The 18357-nt window shown below is 41.0% G+C and overlaps 1 protein-coding gene across 1 annotated transcript in view; it reads left to right on the top strand.

Moving 5' to 3' along the window:
- The window catches only part of GREM2 (gremlin 2, DAN family BMP antagonist), a 21396-nt gene extending 17633 nt beyond the window's left edge, over positions 1–3763 (top strand). Inside the window, 4 exon segments of the mRNA XM_008573405.1 lie at positions 3262–3350; positions 3353–3541; positions 3544–3669; positions 3672–3763. Of these exon segments, the coding sequence (XP_008571627.1) occupies positions 3262–3350; positions 3353–3541; positions 3544–3669; positions 3672–3763 (496 nt within the window).
- The last annotated feature ends 14594 nt before the right edge of the window (positions 3764–18357 follow it).

Below are 18357 nucleotides of genomic sequence, written 5' to 3'. Positions count from 1 at the left end.
GACATCAGCAGTACTGCCATCTTGTCCTGGGCTTTTCTTTGTTGAGAGACTGCTGATTACTACTTCAAACTTTTTGCTCATAATTCTCTGTTCAGGTTTCTATTTCTTCTTGGTTCAGTCTTGGTAGTTTGTATGTGCCCAGAAATTTATCCATTTCCTCCAGGTTTTCAAATTCATTGGAATACAGTTGTTTATAATACTCTCTCATGAGTCTTTGTATTTCTATGGTATCAGTTTTAATGTCTGCTTTTTCATTTCTGATTTTTGTAAATTGGGGTTCTGTCTTTTTCTGAGTTAGTCTAGCTAATTGTTTGTCAATTTTGTTTATCATCTCCATAAACCAACTTTTTCATTTCATTGATATTTTGTATTGTTTTTTGGGTCTCTCTTTCATTTAGTTCTGCTCTGATGTTAACTATTTCTTTCCATATACTAATGTTAGGATTGGATTTTTCTTGTTTTTCTACTTCATTAAGGTATAGCATTATGTTGTTTATTTAAAATCTTTCTATCCTTTTCATATAAGCATTTATTGCAATAACTTCCCTCTTAGTTCTGCTTTTGCAGTATCCCACAGATTTAGGTATGATGTATCTTTATTTTTGTTATATTCAAGAAATTTTTTGGTTTCCTTTTAAATTTCTCCTTGGACCCATAGGTCATTTGGGAGCATGTTGTTTAATTCCAGTGTATTTGTATAGTTTCCAGGATTTTGCTTGTTATTGGTTTGTAGTTTTAATCCATCTTTTGGATGAAATGTTCTGTAGATAGGTGCCAGTTCCAATTGGTCTAAAGTGTAAATTCTGTGTTTCTCTTTTGCTTTGTTTCCTAGATGATCTGTCCAATGATCCAAGAGTGGTGTTCAGGTCCCCAACTGTTAATGTCTTGGGGTCTATTTTTCTTTAGGCCTAATAGTGTTTGCTTTATATAACAGGGTATTCCAGTGTTGGGTGCATATATATTTATAATAGTTTTGTCTTCTCGCTAGATAGATCTTTTTTCACTATTTAATGGCTTTTTTGCCTCTTTTTATGGCTTTTGGTTTAAAGCCTATTTTATTCAATATAAGAATAGCTACTCCTGCTTATTTTTCTTTTCTGTTTGCACAGTATATCTTTTTCTGTCCCATCACGATTAGTCTGCTTGTCTTTACAGGTGATGTGAATTTCCTGAAGACAGCATATGGTTGGGTCTAGCTTTTTAATCCAGTCAGTCTGGGTCTTTTCAGTGAGGAATTTAATCCATTTACATTTAGGTTTGTCTCTGAAAGGTATTTTCTTACCCCTGGCATTTTATCTATTTTTATTTTGAATATTTTAAATATCTTTTGTTTCTTTCTTCTCCTTTTATTGTTTGTCTTTGGTGTTTGTTGGGTTTTGTAGGTTGTAAGATAAAGTTTTGTTCACTTTTTCATTTGCATTTTGTTCTACCAGTGGGTTTTGTTCTTTCTTGTGTATTCATGGCAGTGATTATCATTTTATCATTTTTTTGATTTTATATGCAGGACCCCCTTGAGGATTTCTTGTAGGGCTGGTTGTGTGGTGGTGAACTCCCACAGTTTTTTATTTCTTTTTCTGTTTTTCCTGGAAAATACACTATATCTCCCTCATTTCTGAAGGATAGCCTTTCTGGATCTAGAATTCATGGCTGGCAGTTTTTGTTTTGTTTTGTTTTTTCTTTTAGTATTTTAATTATATCATCCTGTTCTCTTCCAGTTTGTACTTTCTGTTGAGAAGATTGCTGTTAGTCTGATGGGGACTCACTTACAGGTGACTTGATGCTTTTCTCTTGCTTTTTTTTAGATTCCCTCTTTGTCTTTGAGTTTTGTTAGTTTAACTAAAATATGTCCCAGAGAGGACCTTTATGGATTAAATCTGTTTGGGGATCTGTGAGCCTCCTGGATCTGAAGGTTCATGTTTCTTCCTATACTTGGGAAGTTTTCTGCTACTATTTTATTGGCTATGTTTTAAATGACTTTTCCTTCCACTTCTTCTGAAACACTTATGATTAGTGTTGTTGTATGCTTACGGTTGTCTGCCAGTTCTCTTAGATTAGCTTCCTTTATTTTATTTTATTTTATTTTATTGGTCCACTTGGGTTATTTCACAAAGACCATCTTCAAATCAAAAATTCTTTCTTCTGCTTGCTCTAACCACTGCTTAACCTATCATTTGTGTTTTTAATTTCATTGAATGAATCATTCACTTCTAGGAGTTCTTCTATATTCTTTTTAAAGATATTAATCTCTATGTAAATTTCATCTTTTTCATATCCTGGATACCCTTTCTCATTTCATTGTGTGGTCTAACTGAATCTTCTGTTATCTCATTGAGTTACCTTAAGATTGTTACTCAGAATTTCTTTTCAGTCATTTCAAGTGTTTCTTGCTCTATGTGGTTTGGTATTTGAGAATTAATGTATTCCTTTGGTGGTGTCATATTTTCTCTCTCTCCCTCTTTTTCCCTCTCTCTCCCTCTTTTTTTATTTCTAGTTTGTCTGTGTCTGGTCATCTGGTAGATCAGTTGCTTCTTCTATTACTCTGGAGTGGGCTTTGTGGAGAGAGACTTTCTCCTGTAGACCTTATATTGATTTTGAGTAGGGTGTTTTAGTACTGGTTCGGGATCAATGCAGTAGTGTAGTCTCCATGTGGGTACTTTGGACATATTCAGTGTTGGATTGTGTGTGAGTGCCCTCATGGCCTAAGCACTTGTGCACTTAGTGATTCCTTGATCAGGTTAGTGACACTCTGCTGGTTCATCTGGGTGTGGGCAAGCTCTTGAGTTCTTGGGAAAATCGTCTGGGTGTCTGCAGGAGTCCTAGAATCTGTCTCAAACAGATACCAAGGGACAACAGTACATGTAAAGCACTTAGGACAGGCTTGGCACATAGTAGAACAGAGTAAATGTTGGGTATGAAGTATCATGGATACTTTGGCAGACTGTCTCGAGTTATCTCTTGACAACTTTTGCTTTGCAATTCTTCTGTAATTGTTCAACACTATGTGCTTTCTGGCTGTGATACAAAGTACCTACTGGCCATTTTGTGCATCTGGAACATTTTTAGGGTACCCATAGCAGTCTGCAAGTGTACTGTTGAATTGCCTCTCACCTGTAGCTGCCCCAGGGCATCCAGCAGTAAACCAGACACCACATGACTGTTGTTCTTCCTAATAAAATGATGAAGCTTTCAAAGGAAAAGAAGGATCCCACACTCTATTGTCCTTCCTCACTTAGCCCACTTACTCTTCTTGTTGCATTGCAGGGTGTTCTGGAAGCTTTCCCTGTTCTTATTCCTGGTGGCTGTGCTGGAGAAGGGGGAGGAAGCCCAGAAGAACTGGCCCATGGGCACCATCCCCTTGCCTATAAAGACAGTGGCAGCAACAACTCAGAGAGATGGCTGAACCAGAGCCAGGTGGTGCTGGCCTCCAGCCAGGAGGCCCTGGTGGTCACCGAGTGCAAGTACCTCAGGAGTGACTGGTGCAAGACATAGCCGAGGTGGCAGATGGAGAAAGAGGAGTACTGCCACAGCCACATGGTGCTCAATGCTTCTGCTATCTCCAGTGCAATTCCTTCTACATCCCATGGCCCATGCACAGTCAGGAGAACTCCGTCCAGTTCTGCACCTTATGCAAGTCCCAGTGCGTCACCTCCATCCTCGTGGAGCCCCAGTGCCTCAGGTGGACCTGCCCTTCTGCCTCATAAAGATCCAGAAGGAGTAGTACCATTGCATGCCCGTGAACCTGAGCGATGCTGACAAGCAGTGAGTGCCTAAGGGACGCAACTCAGCACCACCCACCTCCACGTCCCTGTCCTTCTAGTTCACAAGCATGCTGCCTGTGTCCCTGCAGCAGGAGCATGGCCCTTGGGACTGATGGTGTCCTTGGTCCCAAAGTGGACAACATGTAGAATTTGGCTGATGTGTTCCTGGCCGACTCTGGGCCCCGCCTGTACCCCCAAATCAGGTTGTGGATCAGGCCCAAAGGAAGATGCTGGAACACCACCACCTACCTCCCATCACACAGCAGTTGGAGAGGACCTTCCAGATGATGAGCTGTGAATCTGGTATTGATGTTTCCACCATGTGGAAAAGTGGGTATTTCCCTGGTCTCACCCTACACCCAGCTCCCCTTCCCAGTGAACTGAAGGATGCAGCACTCCTCTGTGCAGCCCTCAAACCTCTCTTGCTGGTTCCTGGACCTCTGGCAGGAGCATTATTTCCTGTGATTCAGGGCTACCCTTGCCCACTGCTGTGAGGCAGGTGTGGACAACATACATACAGATGGCCATGGATGGCAGCTCCTAACACACCTGAAACCAAGACAATGGAGCCACGTGGATCAGACAGTGGGCTTCCATGGGGACTGTGCTCATAGCAAGCCAACACCCTCCCCCAACCCCAGCCACCACCACCTCTTCTTCCTCACCCCCCACCTCCAGTTGTGGACTGCAAAAGAACTCTGGTGTGCATGCTATTATCACTGCAGTTAGAATATTATCACACACAAGGTCTCTGTATTAACACTGGTTTTATAATTGGCCTACATCATAAAGTGCAATTGAAAAGTGTTATTGACCTATGCATGTATTGTTTCATGAGTTTTGACTGGCTTTGCAGTACCAGTCTGAGTAAGGAAGAGACAGCATGGTGAAATTAATGGGAATATGACAGGGGCTACTACAATATTAAAGTCTTTGAGAGTTTCATTAATTTCCCTGTTCCTTCTGGGTTTTAGTATTATTTTTGATTTACTCCTTTTGTTGTGGTGGGAGCAGCTTTAGGGTCTTCTTCTTGCTGTCCCCACTATAGCTTTTACCTAAGAATTTCAAGAATCAATGTGAGGGTTCTTCAAACTACCAAGAGTGTCCCTGCAAATTGTGTATTAAGAAATAGGGAAAGGATCATCAGGTTGGCCCGTGGAGCAGTGGACCCAGAGAGAGCCATCCTTGGCTAGAACTCTAGTAGCCCCGCGATGTCCTCACTTTAGTAGAGCACCTCAGTGATTCATTTAGTTCTCCAGGTGTTACAGTCAATTCAGACCCAGTGTTCAGGAATTCTTAAAAGTGCTGAACATTTTTCTTTTCTCCAGAGCACATTTACCTGAATAAGTAGTCCTAAACTCCCTGGTGAAGGAGTAGAGGAATAACAAATGAATAGATTTGCCCTGGTATTGCAGGGTTCTCACTCAAAGGAATCAGCCAGTCTTCCTGCCAGTGGGTTCCAGGTCTGATCTGGAAACGGGGCAAGGGATTGTGATTTTTACTGAGATCCTGCCCTCTGCCTCTGTTCACCCATCATTGATTTCTTTTGACTGTGTAAACTAAGCAATGCCCTTGTCGGCAGCCCATATGTCTTTCCTCCAGGAACATAATGTTCTATTAACCGTCTCCAAGTTGGGATCCCCTGGATGTCTCTACAGTCCTACCTCTTTTTGCAACAGTTGTGCCCACGTTACTTCCAAAAACTGAGCATCACCACCTGGCTTATATTATTTTGAGATGTTGCTATTCTCGTGTCCATCAGGGAGTTCAGTTTGAAAACAGCATTTCTTGCTACGCTTAGCCCACGGGCACTGCTGACCTGCTTAGCAATGCTGCTGCCCCTCTCACAAGCATCATTGCTTTGGTAAACAGAGAACTTCCTGAAAATGCAGTTGGCTGGTGGTTTTGTTGTTGTTATTGTTGTTTGTTTGTTTTGTTAAACAGAGAACTTCCTGACAATGCAGTTGGCTGGTGGTTTTGTTGTTGTTATTGTTGTTTGTTTGTTTTGTTAAACAGAGAACTTCCTGACAATGCAGTTGGCTGGTGGTTTTGTTGTTGTTATTGTTGTTTGTTTGTTTTGTTAAACAGAGAACTTCCTGACAATGCAGTTGGCTGGTGGTTTTGTTGTTGTTATTGTTGTTTGTTTGTTTTGTTAAACAGAGAACTTCCTGACAATGCAGTTGGCTGGTGGTTTTGTTGTTGTTATTGTTGTTTGTTTGTTTTGTTAAGTTTCATGTAGCAAATCCACTTTAGCATGCCCACTTCTCTGAGCCTTTGGATCCTTTTACCCACCATGCGCCGTGCATGTTCTTGCATTTCTATTTCACTAACTGTGATCCTCCAAGAATTCCCCCTAGTGGCGTATTACCACCATCACAGGGGTATTTGCCACAGTAGTAAATCCTGAAGCAGGAGAGAGTGCTCACATATGGGGAAGTCCTGCAATATCCTCATTCAACTCGATGTTCTGCTCCCCCCAGATCCAGCAGCCTCAGACACATTCCCATGCTGCCTCTCCTGCTCTTGCACAGCTTCCCCATCTGCTCCCTCTTCTCCCTCAACCAACCCAGCACACTCCCAGTTGGGGCGGGGGCTAGCAACAGGCCTATTGGGGTCATGGGAATCTGAGGCATTGTGCTTCTGAACTGCATCTCCCCAGGTGTTCCCCTTCCAATTTTAAGGGTTGTGCTCCTTCCTTATTAGGGCTCCAGCCTTGGCCCAGGAGACTTGCTGGAGCTGAGAATCCAAACTTCTCTGAAACAGCACTCCTGTCACAGTTGAGTCCTCCTCTGACTGCAGGGGACCAGGGCTTAACTAAATGCTGCCAAAGAGACCCCACTTATGGCTTTCACATTCTCAGTGATCAACCACCCTGAGCCTTTTTAAAATTTTTTTTAAATTTTAACTTCTCAATATACATTGTAGTTGATTTTCCTAACCTTTTACCCATTCCTCTAACATTTCGCTCCATCTTATTTATTTATTTATTTATTTATTTATTTATTTATTTATTTATTTATTTATTTATTTGGTCACTGGCTAGTTCAGCGATCTGAACCTGTTATCTTGGTGTTACAAGGCTGTGCTCTAACCAACTGAACTAATTGGCCAGCCCTCTGAGCCTTTTATTATCTCTTCAACAAATAGACGCCACTTGGAAATGCATAGCCAATCCCACGTCCCTAGAGTCACTCTGTCCCCCATAACTCCTATGTTCCAGAAGGTATTGCACCAGCCAGTGAGCACCCCACCAGTGTCCCCTCCTAGTTTACCTGTGGGAAAAGTTTAAACATTGCACTGTTGCAGCATGCCAAGGGCTGTCTTTGGCAGCTGGCTGGAGAGTGACCCCCCTCTAAATCCAGTGTTAGAGTGTCCTTCCTTGGGCCACTCCAGGATCTGCCTGTCTTAGACCAGTCTCCCAAACTCAGAGACAAAGTGTGAGCAGAGGCTTAATGGGGAACGCTTGCAGGACTGTTAGGACGTGAGGAAAATAGAAAAAAACGTGTTAGGACATGAGGAAAATAGAATTGTGCTGCAGGAAAAGCAATCTGGTTGCAATCGCGGCCTCGTCTGATCCTATGGGGAGTTCTGGAGCTGGGATGGCATTTTAGAGTTGTCCCAAATTGAAGCAAGGGGGACAGTCTGTTGTAAGCCCATCTGCTAGCCACTGCCCACAGACCGTCCCCAGGAGTGGGCACTCATTTCCCTCCACTAAGGACAACGGCCAGTGAGGGACCCAGCTGTGAGCTGTCAGCAGCCGACATTTGCAGCGAGGGTTGGGGAGGGGTGAGATGGAGCAAGTGCACCAGCCCTGCAGAGCACATCTGGGCAGAGCACATAGTAGTCACCTTGGCGTGTGTTGGGAGTGGGGGTGGGAGAGGAGGGGGGACAGAGAGTCAGGAAAAGAGAGGCAGAGGAAGTTCCAAGTGATCTCTTCGGAAACAGAAAATCGCTGGCGGATTTGGTGAAGCATCACTCTCTTCACAACATGCAAGACGACGGGAAGGAACGAATCCGGATCCAGGCAGGCCAGCTCAGTGGCTCTTGCAAAACATAGACTAGAGATTAGGGACAGACCATTTCACAGAATTGGATCTGAAAGGTAGAGACAGATATGCAAACTATGTGCAGAGCGTAGTGAGTAAAGATGAACTGATCTGAACAATGCTGTTCCCTCATTTGAGGAAATGGAACTCGAATTTGGGCCTCTTCTCGCCTCCCCCTCCCGCTGTGCCAGGCGTCCCTGCCGCCCCCGGAATCCCCGCCCTGTCGCTGCCCAGCGCGGCCTCCCGCTCTGCTCCGCGCAGCCCACTCTCCCGTCCCCACGGCCACCTGCAGTTCCCCAACCACTGCCACTGCAGAATCGGGACAATTCTGCCACCAGGACACTGGTCACCCGACAAGATCACAGCTGTTTAAAAGGATGCAATTGCAGGCCGCCCCGTGGCTCACTTGGGAGAGTGCAGTGCTGGGAGCACCGAGGATGCGGGTTCGGATCCTATATAGGGATGGCCGGTGCGCTCACTGGCTGAGCTTGGTGCAGACCACACCGTGCCGAGGGTTGCGATCCCCTTACCAGTCAAAAAAAAAAAAAAAAAAAAAAAAGGAGGCAGCCACTTTTTTGGGGGAGGGGNTAAACAGAGAACTTCCTGAAAATGCAGTTGGCTGGTGGTTTTGTTGTTGTTATTGTTGTTTCATTGCTTTGGTAAACAGAGAACTTCCTGAAAATGCAGTTGGCTGGTGGTTTTGTTGTTGTTATTGTTGTTTGTTTGTTTTGTTAAACAGAGAACTTCCTGAAAATGCAGTTGGCTGGTGGTTTTGTTGTTGTTATTGTTGTTTGTTTGTTTTGTTAAGTTTCATGTAGCAAATCCACTTTAGCATGCCCACTTCTCTGAGCCTTTGGATCCTTTTACCCACCATGCGCCGTGCATGTTCTTGCATTTCTATTTCACTAACTGTGATCCTCCAAGAATTCCCCCTAGTGGCGTATTACCACCATCACAGGGGTATTTGCCACAGTAGTAAATCCTGAAGCAGGAGAGAGTGCTCACATATGGGGAAGTCCTGCAATATCCTCATTCAACTCGATGTTCTGCTCCCCCCAGATCCAGCAGCCTCAGACACATTCCCATGCTGCCTCTCCTGCTCTTGCACAGCTTCCCCATCTGCTCCCTCTTCTCCCTCAACCAACCCAGCACACTCCCAGTTGGGGCGGGGGCTAGCAACAGGCCTATTGGGGTCATGGGAATCTGAGGCATTGTGCTTCTGAACTGCATCTCCCCAGGTGTTCCCCTTCCAATTTTAAGGGTTGTGCTCCTTCCTTATTAGGGCTCCAGCCTTGGCCCAGGAGACTTGCTGGAGCTGAGAATCCAAACTTCTCTGAAACAGCACTCCTGTCACAGTTGAGTCCTCCTCTGACTGCAGGGGACCAGGGCTTAACTAAATGCTGCCAAAGAGACCCCACTTATGGCTTTCACATTCTCAGTGATCAACCACCCTGAGCCTTTTTAAAATTTTTTTTAAATTTTAACTTCTCAATATACATTGTAGTTGATTTTCCTAACCTTTTACCCATTCCTCTAACATTTCGCTCCATCTTATTTATTTATTTATTTATTTATTTATTTATTTATTTATTTATTTATTTATTTATTTATTTATTTATTTATTTATTTATTTATTTATTTATTTATTTATTTATTTATTTATTTATTTATTTATTTATTTATTTATTTATTTATTTATTTATTTATTTATTTATTTATTTATTTATTTATTTATTTATTTATTTATTTATTTATTTATTTATTTATTTATTTATTTATTTATTTATTTATTTATTTATTTATTTATTTATTTATTTATTTATTTATTTATTTATTTATTTATTTATTTATTTATTTATTTATTTATTTATTTATTTATTTATTTATTTATTTATTTATTTATTTATTTATTTATTTATTTATTTATTTATTTATTTATTTATTTATTTATTTATTTATTTATTTATTTATTTATTTATTTATTTATTTATTTGGTCACTGGCTAGTTCAGCGATCTGAACCTGTTATCTTGGTGTTACAAGGCTGTGCTCTAACCAACTGAACTAATTGGCCAGCCCTCTGAGCCTTTTATTATCTCTTCAACAAATAGACGCCACTTGGAAATGCATAGCCAATCCCACGTCCCTAGAGTCACTCTGTCCCCCATAACTCCTATGTTCCAGAAGGTATTGCACCAGCCAGTGAGCACCCCACCAGTGTCCCCTCCTAGTTTACCTGTGGGAAAAGTTTAAACATTGCACTGTTGCAGCATGCCAAGGGCTGTCTTTGGCAGCTGGCTGGAGAGTGACCCCCCTCTAAATCCAGTGTTAGAGTGTCCTTCCTTGGGCCACTCCAGGATCTGCCTGTCTTAGACCAGTCTCCCAAACTCAGAGACAAAGTGTGAGCAGAGGCTTAATGGGGAACGCTTGCAGGACTGTTAGGACGTGAGGAAAATAGAAAAAAACGTGTTAGGACATGAGGAAAATAGAATTGTGCTGCAGGAAAAGCAATCTGGTTGCAATCGCGGCCTCGTCTGATCCTATGGGGAGTTCTGGAGCTGGGATGGCATTTTAGAGTTGTCCCAAATTGAAGCAAGGGGGACAGTCTGTTGTAAGCCCATCTGCTAGCCACTGCCCACAGACCGTCCCCAGGAGTGGGCACTCATTTCCCTCCACTAAGGACAACGGCCAGTGAGGGACCCAGCTGTGAGCTGTCAGCAGCCGACATTTGCAGCGAGGGTTGGGGAGGGGTGAGATGGAGCAAGTGCACCAGCCCTGCAGAGCACATCTGGGCAGAGCACATAGTAGTCACCTTGGCGTGTGTTGGGAGTGGGGGTGGGAGAGGAGGGGGGACAGAGAGTCAGGAAAAGAGAGGCAGAGGAAGTTCCAAGTGATCTCTTCGGAAACAGAAAATCGCTGGCGGATTTGGTGAAGCATCACTCTCTTCACAACATGCAAGACGACGGGAAGGAACGAATCCGGATCCAGGCAGGCCAGCTCAGTGGCTCTTGCAAAACATAGACTAGAGATTAGGGACAGACCATTTCACAGAATTGGATCTGAAAGGTAGAGACAGATATGCAAACTATGTGCAGAGCGTAGTGAGTAAAGATGAACTGATCTGAACAATGCTGTTCCCTCATTTGAGGAAATGGAACTCGAATTTGGGCCTCTTCTCGCCTCCCCCTCCCGCTGTGCCAGGCGTCCCTGCCGCCCCCGGAATCCCCGCCCTGTCGCTGCCCAGCGCGGCCTCCCGCTCTGCTCCGCGCAGCCCACTCTCCCGTCCCCACGGCCACCTGCAGTTCCCCAACCACTGCCACTGCAGAATCGGGACAATTCTGCCACCAGGACACTGGTCACCCGACAAGATCACAGCTGTTTAAAAGGATGCAATTGCAGGCCGCCCCGTGGCTCACTTGGGAGAGTGCAGTGCTGGGAGCACCGAGGATGCGGGTTCGGATCCTATATAGGGATGGCCGGTGCGCTCACTGGCTGAGCTTGGTGCAGACCACACCGTGCCGAGGGTTGCGATCCCCTTACCAGTCAAAAAAAAAAAAAAAAGATGACCGGTAAGGGGATCATAACCCTTGACTGGGTGTTGTCAGCACCACGCTCACCCAGTGAGCGAACCAGCCATCCCTACATGGGATCCGAACCCGTGGCCGGATACCTAAAGATGAATTGAGTGTTTAATCAAGGCTGGAATTTTAAATTGTATGTTTGAGACTTTAGCAAAAACGTTTGAGTTACCCACAATATCTGTAGTTTCTTGCGTTGTTTTTGTTTTTGCCATTACATATATATATATGTATATATGCATATTTTTTTTTCTTTTTAAAAAAAATTTTTGTTTTATTTGAGGAGCCAAAGAACATATACAGCCTGTTACCATAAGCACCACATGTCCCCTTTTTCATGTGGTGGGAGGCACTCTGACGATGGGCTCTATTTCTGGATCCATCCTGGAATTCTGTAAGCTAAATATTAAAAAATTTTGAGCCCCTCATTCTTTCTTTTTTAAAGCCTGTATATTACCTCATTATTTAGAAGTTTTTGTTATTTTTGCTATTACGAACACTTACTGTCCCTTTCTAATATGTTTAATATGTAGTTGGGTCGATTCCTCTTTCCACTTGTTATTTCATTGCAAATCATGTGTCCTTCCTTTGTGGACATTTAGAAATTTTTTCACTTAGCTGGAGATTCACTTCGACCTCTATAGGTGCAAATTTATTGGTATTTATCTGGACTAACACTTGGGACATGTTTTCAAGAACAAAATGTTTCTCTTTGATTCTAGAAAATTCTCAGCCAGTTTTTATCTGGCTTCTCTACTATTTCCTTTAGTTTCTCCTTATGGAATGACTCAATCTCTTTTAATGTCTCTTCCACATTTAAAATATTTTATCTCTCTGCAGTATGATCTCAGTGAATTCCTTAGCACAATCTTCTGAATTAGTAAATGTCTCTTAAGTTGCATCCATCCACAGTTCATTCAGATCATATCATTTTTTCCTATCTCAATTATTATATATTTCAAATTTCTTTGAAGACCCTAAACATAATTATTAGTAATTTAACTCTTGCCCTATTATTTGCATTTTTGCAGTTGAATTCATTGAATTGATTTATTCTTTTCTGTTGATAATTTTCCTCATGTGTCTTGGGAGTGTGATGCGCAGACTTGTCTTGAGAGGGTGCTCACATGCTTTTTCCTCTTACTCTCTCTGTCTAGTCATTTTCTATCATGACCTCTTATTCGCAGTCCAGAACCAGACTTTCTTGGTGGCATTGACATTGGAGGTACAGCAAGTGTAGACATGGACAACAAGTCAGCTGGCCTCGTTTGGCTTGCTTTCTCCTGCCACCACACCTGTGCTGTTTCATGTCCGCCATGCCCCGTGGCATCCACTATAGCTATTTCAGTCGGCTCTCACTGGTAGGGAGCCCCAGTCCAGCCCCAGATCTCGGGCAGTGAGCCTGGCTTGGTTTCTTTCCATAAATGGAGCATGATTAGTTTTCTTTACCCTGTACAGAGATTCCTCTCGCTCACCCCCTGCCACCCCTGACCCTTGCTGTATCTATACTTTTGAAAATATATTTTATCTTGTTTTTCTATTTGGAAATAGAAAATTCAAATATTAAACTCCCTAGACCACTACGCATAGTCTTTACCACTATAGTTTTGCAACAATGGACTTCCTTTAGTCCTCTACTTGCTGGTATCCTGAAGCATTTGGCATAGATAACATTCTTATCTTGCTTCAAGCAATAAATATGTGTTGAGTGTCTGTTATGTGCTAGGAGCTGGGGAGAGCAGTGTCAAGAGATGTCCGGAAGCAAATGATTTCTAAACTCAGATACATGATTAATGAGCCAGATGAAAAGGTTGAGAAAGTTTCAAGCTGAGGGAAAACATGGGGAAAGGCCTGTGGTTGAGAAAGAGAATGGCATGAAAAGAACACAGGAAGTATTTTAGTCTGGCTGGAGGCTGGAATTCAAGATAGGTAGAATCAAGAGATGAAACTCAAGATATAAGTTGGCACCAGGTCACTCAGGACTCTGTCAGCTACATTAATGATTTTGGAGAGTATTCTATGGCCACATATTTTGGTGTATGTGGTCACTAAAATGTTTTAAGAAGGGAATTCAGATGAGCAATTTGTATTTTAGAAAAAATTTCACTCACTGTAGAGCAAAAATTAATGGTGAGCAAATCTTGAAATATGAGAACAATTACTAGGTTATTAAAGTAATTCACGAGGGTTTTCCACTAGGACTTCAGTGGAAGAGACAGAGAAAAATGGATGCATCCTGGAGATACTCAGCATGCAGAACCAACAGGACGTGGAAACTAATCAGTGTGGGACAAAGGGAGAGTGAGATGTCCAGGATGACTCAGGGTTCTGAGGGGGCAGCTTTTCCCTGAGCAGGGGAACACGGAGGAATGAGCAGGCCTGGAGGGGCGAGATGAGACCCTGCATGTGAATCCATACCAAATGAACTGTAAGCTATGGTGAGATATCCAACTGGAGATGACTGAAGGCTTTCTGGAGTTTGGGAAAGAAATCCTAGTTTAAGACATAGAGGAATGAGTATTTTATCAGGATTTCTTACTTAGGTATCACTGATGAGCTTCTGTTCTTGAATCTCTGAGATTGCATGCAAGTTTTTTTGTGCGTGTGAACATGCAAACTAACTTATTTTTCATCCTTTCCCTGCCCCGCCCGGCCATGTTAAATATGATGGCAGGATTTTGTAAGTGTCCTTACACAATATGTACACATCAGACACAGAGCCCTTTCATTATTCACTTTATTTTCATATAAATTAACATCCTATAAAAATTGAAATAGAAACACTAAATACAGTATTGCACATAGCAATCTTTTGTTAAATGCCCTATTATTTCATTGAAGAATGGTGTTATACATATTGGAGGGACGGAGGGGACAGGAAGATTACAGAATGACAACAGAAAACACCACTACTGTTTATTTGCACTACAAGCGAAAAGGTAAGAGACCACATACTTCACATGAATACAAACATAATTATGCTTTAGAACATTGTTTTCTTTTTTAAGTCGCTTCTCATAATTGGGTTGCAATCGCAATAAATTCACCCCTTTATCTGCAACTGTAACTCCCCAAAAATACCATTAAAAGCAGTTTGTAAAAAATTATTGTTAGACGCAACCACCACAATGCAACATGAAATGACGTTGAAGCACTCACAGAAAGAGTGGGAGATGTACATTTTTCTCCTCAAACTAAAATAAATAAAACCCTTTCCTAGACTCCTTCAGATAATGAATCAGTGTGTTCTCATTTTACACCTTTAATCACCTTCTATAACACAAAGACTACCCCAATCGTGTCAAAATACTCAGGCAGGTATGTTTATTTAACAGTTTCTGGGTAGATGCCAATCCATCCAAAACCTTTTTTTTCCGGCTGATAGTCATTTTTGGCAATTTTTTGAGCATAATTTATTTAAATTACTTCAAAATATTGATTGAGATTTTCTGTGTAAAGTGTCATGGTAAAGTCACAAAGAGGCCCACCTTCAGTTTAATTTACCTCTGCTGCAGATCAGCTTTCTATAGAGACTCAAAGGGCATGTTCTGATAAAAGCACCCATTAAACTAAAAATTCTGATTCTTTCCTATATTAAATAATTTATGACAGGCTTTTCTTTTGCTATATTTTCTTGTTTTCATTATCTGATGAGTAAAATAAATGATAATACTCTCTTTCACACATATATAGGTATGAAGGGCAACCCAACAGTTGAGAAAGCATTGATTATGGTATATAAATGGTACTTAAATTTTAAAATAGAATATCTATATGTAGACGTGAAACTGATACAAACATTCCCAGAAAGAACATTTCACCCATAAATCTGAATGTAGTGATGTGGAGTACTGGTTGTCAGTAGAAAGGAAAGTGTTTTTGCTGTGGCAAGAAATATTCTCACAAAAGTATATTTAAGGTTAATGTTCAGCAAGTTCAGAATCAACGCAGACACTGCCTCCTTTACATGCTGTTTTAATCTGTCAGTAAATACCACAAACATTTACACAAAGAAAAGGTGTCAAAACATCCACTGATCTATCGCTTTTGCATTATTATTTGAATATACAGTAAAATTCAGCAATCAGTGAACTGACTAGAAAACACAAAGATTATATATGAGGTCAAGAAGAAAAACGATCAGAATGATAGAGCTTCCTTCCCACCCTCAGGACAGCTGGATTTTGTGGAAGTTGCTGCAATGACTCATTTTCACTCTGCTTTTCTTTGTTCAAGTTTTCATGGATACCTTTGCTTTCTGAAAATAAATGCACCAGGTAAGAGTTACAGTTAGAAAGAAGAACTTTAGAAAAAGGAAGGAGTTTAGAGTAGTTCCCAAAGACATTTGGATCAAATTCTCCAGGAAAATGTTAAAGGTCCACAATTCATAAAGGAAAAGAATACAAGTAGAATCTGTTTTATCTTTTCAAATTTTTGTTCAGAAAAATCACCAAATATTTTTGAGGAAAAAAAAGTTTTTAAAATTTAACTTCTAAGAGATGTAAAAGAGTGCAACTTGCCTTCTCATTTTCAATCCTGTGTACAAACACGTAAATGTGAAAATGGCATCGGCTGCTTCACTTCATGCCAATTACTTTAAATCTCTTCTATGCCTGTAATAACATGATGGAGATTAACTAATAATTGTTCTTCCTCATTCAATACAGTTTTAAGACTGAACTTTAATAAGAAAAGTGCAAAAAATATACTTAACCATAATATAGTACTTGTCATGAGATAAGATTCATTTTGATACTGAGAAACTGAAAGGAAAATAGATTTTAAATGAAGATATAATTCCTAACTTTCTCTAAATAGGGCTACTTAATCATATCTCAACTTGGATTTTTTAAAGTCTTTTCCAGTTAGACTACATTAAACTAATGCAATTCAAAAGGCTCCTACATTAAAGCCTAACTCAGCTCTGCATTTAAAACAGCACCATTTGCTTTGGTACATACACCATGTGGTACCAAGTGATGATTGCTCCAAACATTCAACCAAACATCTGCCGTATCACAAAACCTTGTCATTTTAACCAAGGCCTTCCCTCCCAAGGTGTACACCTTTGTGTTTTATTTTAAAGGAGGGAGTGGGCAAGGAAGAAATTTATATTAGCTTGTTATCCTCAGTCTATGGACCACAACTGTCAAGCAGACAACTTGATAGAGGCTATTTGTGGATATCAACTAGGTCTGAGTGCCCTGGGCAAAGCACACCACCACACTTGGCATTTCCTACTATGTTTTAGATCCAGTAGTGGAGCTAATGCAATTATAATGGTCACTGTGGATTCAAATGCATCCCTGTGCCATGCTCTGTGGGCAATGAAGATTGCACCAGAAGGCCTCCTTCCCCCACCCCCCAACACACATATATCCGTGTATATGCACACCCTTAGTAGGTTGATTTTAATTCTTAAGTTTTGAATACTTAATATTGGGATTCTTTCAACCTTCTGGCCCTGATGAAAGGCATAAGAAAAAGGAGATTCTTGAAGTCAGAAGCTCATTATTCATCCAAACTTAAAGGAAAATAATTAAAATATTATTATGTGAGTTTGTATATATTGTGAAATCAGGTTTAATATGGAAAAAAAACTCATAAGTTAAAAACCAGAAAAGTTAAATACTTACAATTCCAGAGTCTTGGTTTTATTTTATAAGGTGATTTTCCCTTTTTCTGCCTACACACCTCTTCAGCTTCTTTTTCTCTGAGTGGGAGGAAGACACATGTATTTAAACAAAACCTACAGAGATCATCACAGTCCACCTTATAATAGGTGAGCCAGCCTCAATGCATTAAGGATTTGAATTATTGGAGAAAATAATATCACATACACAGGAATGTTATGTGATACTTGGTTTAAAAGCATAGACTATTGGAGCTATAGAGGCTTATTCATCCAGGGGTTCTTAACTTGGAATCAAAGAATGACCAAATGAAACAGTAAACAAACACGTGAGTATTTTTGTGCAGAAGATATATACATTATCCTACATTAAAGGAATCTTACGTATAATAAAGAGATAACCCCCATTTTCAGGAGAGAGTACTGAGACTGGTTATATTACATATATAGGATTGGCACCATTACATAAATTGGAAACCTTAAAACAATTAAAGAATATTATATAAAATTCACACGCTTATTGAAAATTGTTTTACATTCACTTTCTACACCACATTTACCCATGTCTAAAAATCATTTGCAATAAACACTTTGTCAGTTTTTAAAAACAGCTCCATCAAGCATGGGAAACAACCATCATCTAATTGGTAACAGAAAAGACAGAATGAGCAGTACTTTTTTAATCATTCCCAAGATTTCGTTATATGTACACTCAAAGGAAAACAGTGTTGAATTTACCAGAGATATAGTTAAAAGAAGATGTCATTTGGAGGTAAATGCTGTGTTAAGTTCTGGCTCTGCTATTTGACATGGGGAATGTCCTAAAACCACTGAATCTTGATATTGCCTCAACTAGTACAAGGCCTCAATTATATATTAAATTGTTACTATTCTTACTACACAGAGTTGTTATAAAGATCAAATACGAGTTTTTTAAAAAGTTCTTTATAAATTTTAAAATAGTATAAAAAGTTATGGTTGTTTTAATTAAACAAATAGTAAGAAATCTGTAATTGGGATGATGTTAATAAAAAGGGCTGCTACAAGAAGGAAAGTAACCTATTGGGTTATTTTATTTTTTATTATTGGATATTTTCCTTGGGAATTAAAAATGGAGTATTTCCAAAGAAACTAAAAATAGTTTGGTTTGGGGCCGGCCCGGTGGCGCACTGGATAGTGCGCCGCTTGGGAAGCGCGGCGGCGCTCCCGTCCGAGGGTTCGGATCCCACATACAGACCGGTTCCCGCTCACTGGCTGAGCGAGGCGCGGGAGCAGCGCCGAGGGTTGTGATCCCGTTGCCGGTCCCCGGTCCGGTATGGGGGCAACACTGAGGGTTGTGATCCC

Source organism: Galeopterus variegatus, unplaced genomic scaffold (assembly GCF_000696425.1).
Source record: "Galeopterus variegatus unplaced genomic scaffold, G_variegatus-3.0.2 Scaffold913, whole genome shotgun sequence".
NCBI lineage: Eukaryota > Metazoa > Chordata > Mammalia > Dermoptera > Cynocephalidae > Galeopterus > Galeopterus variegatus.
This window is presented reverse-complemented; position numbering and strand designations above follow the sequence as displayed.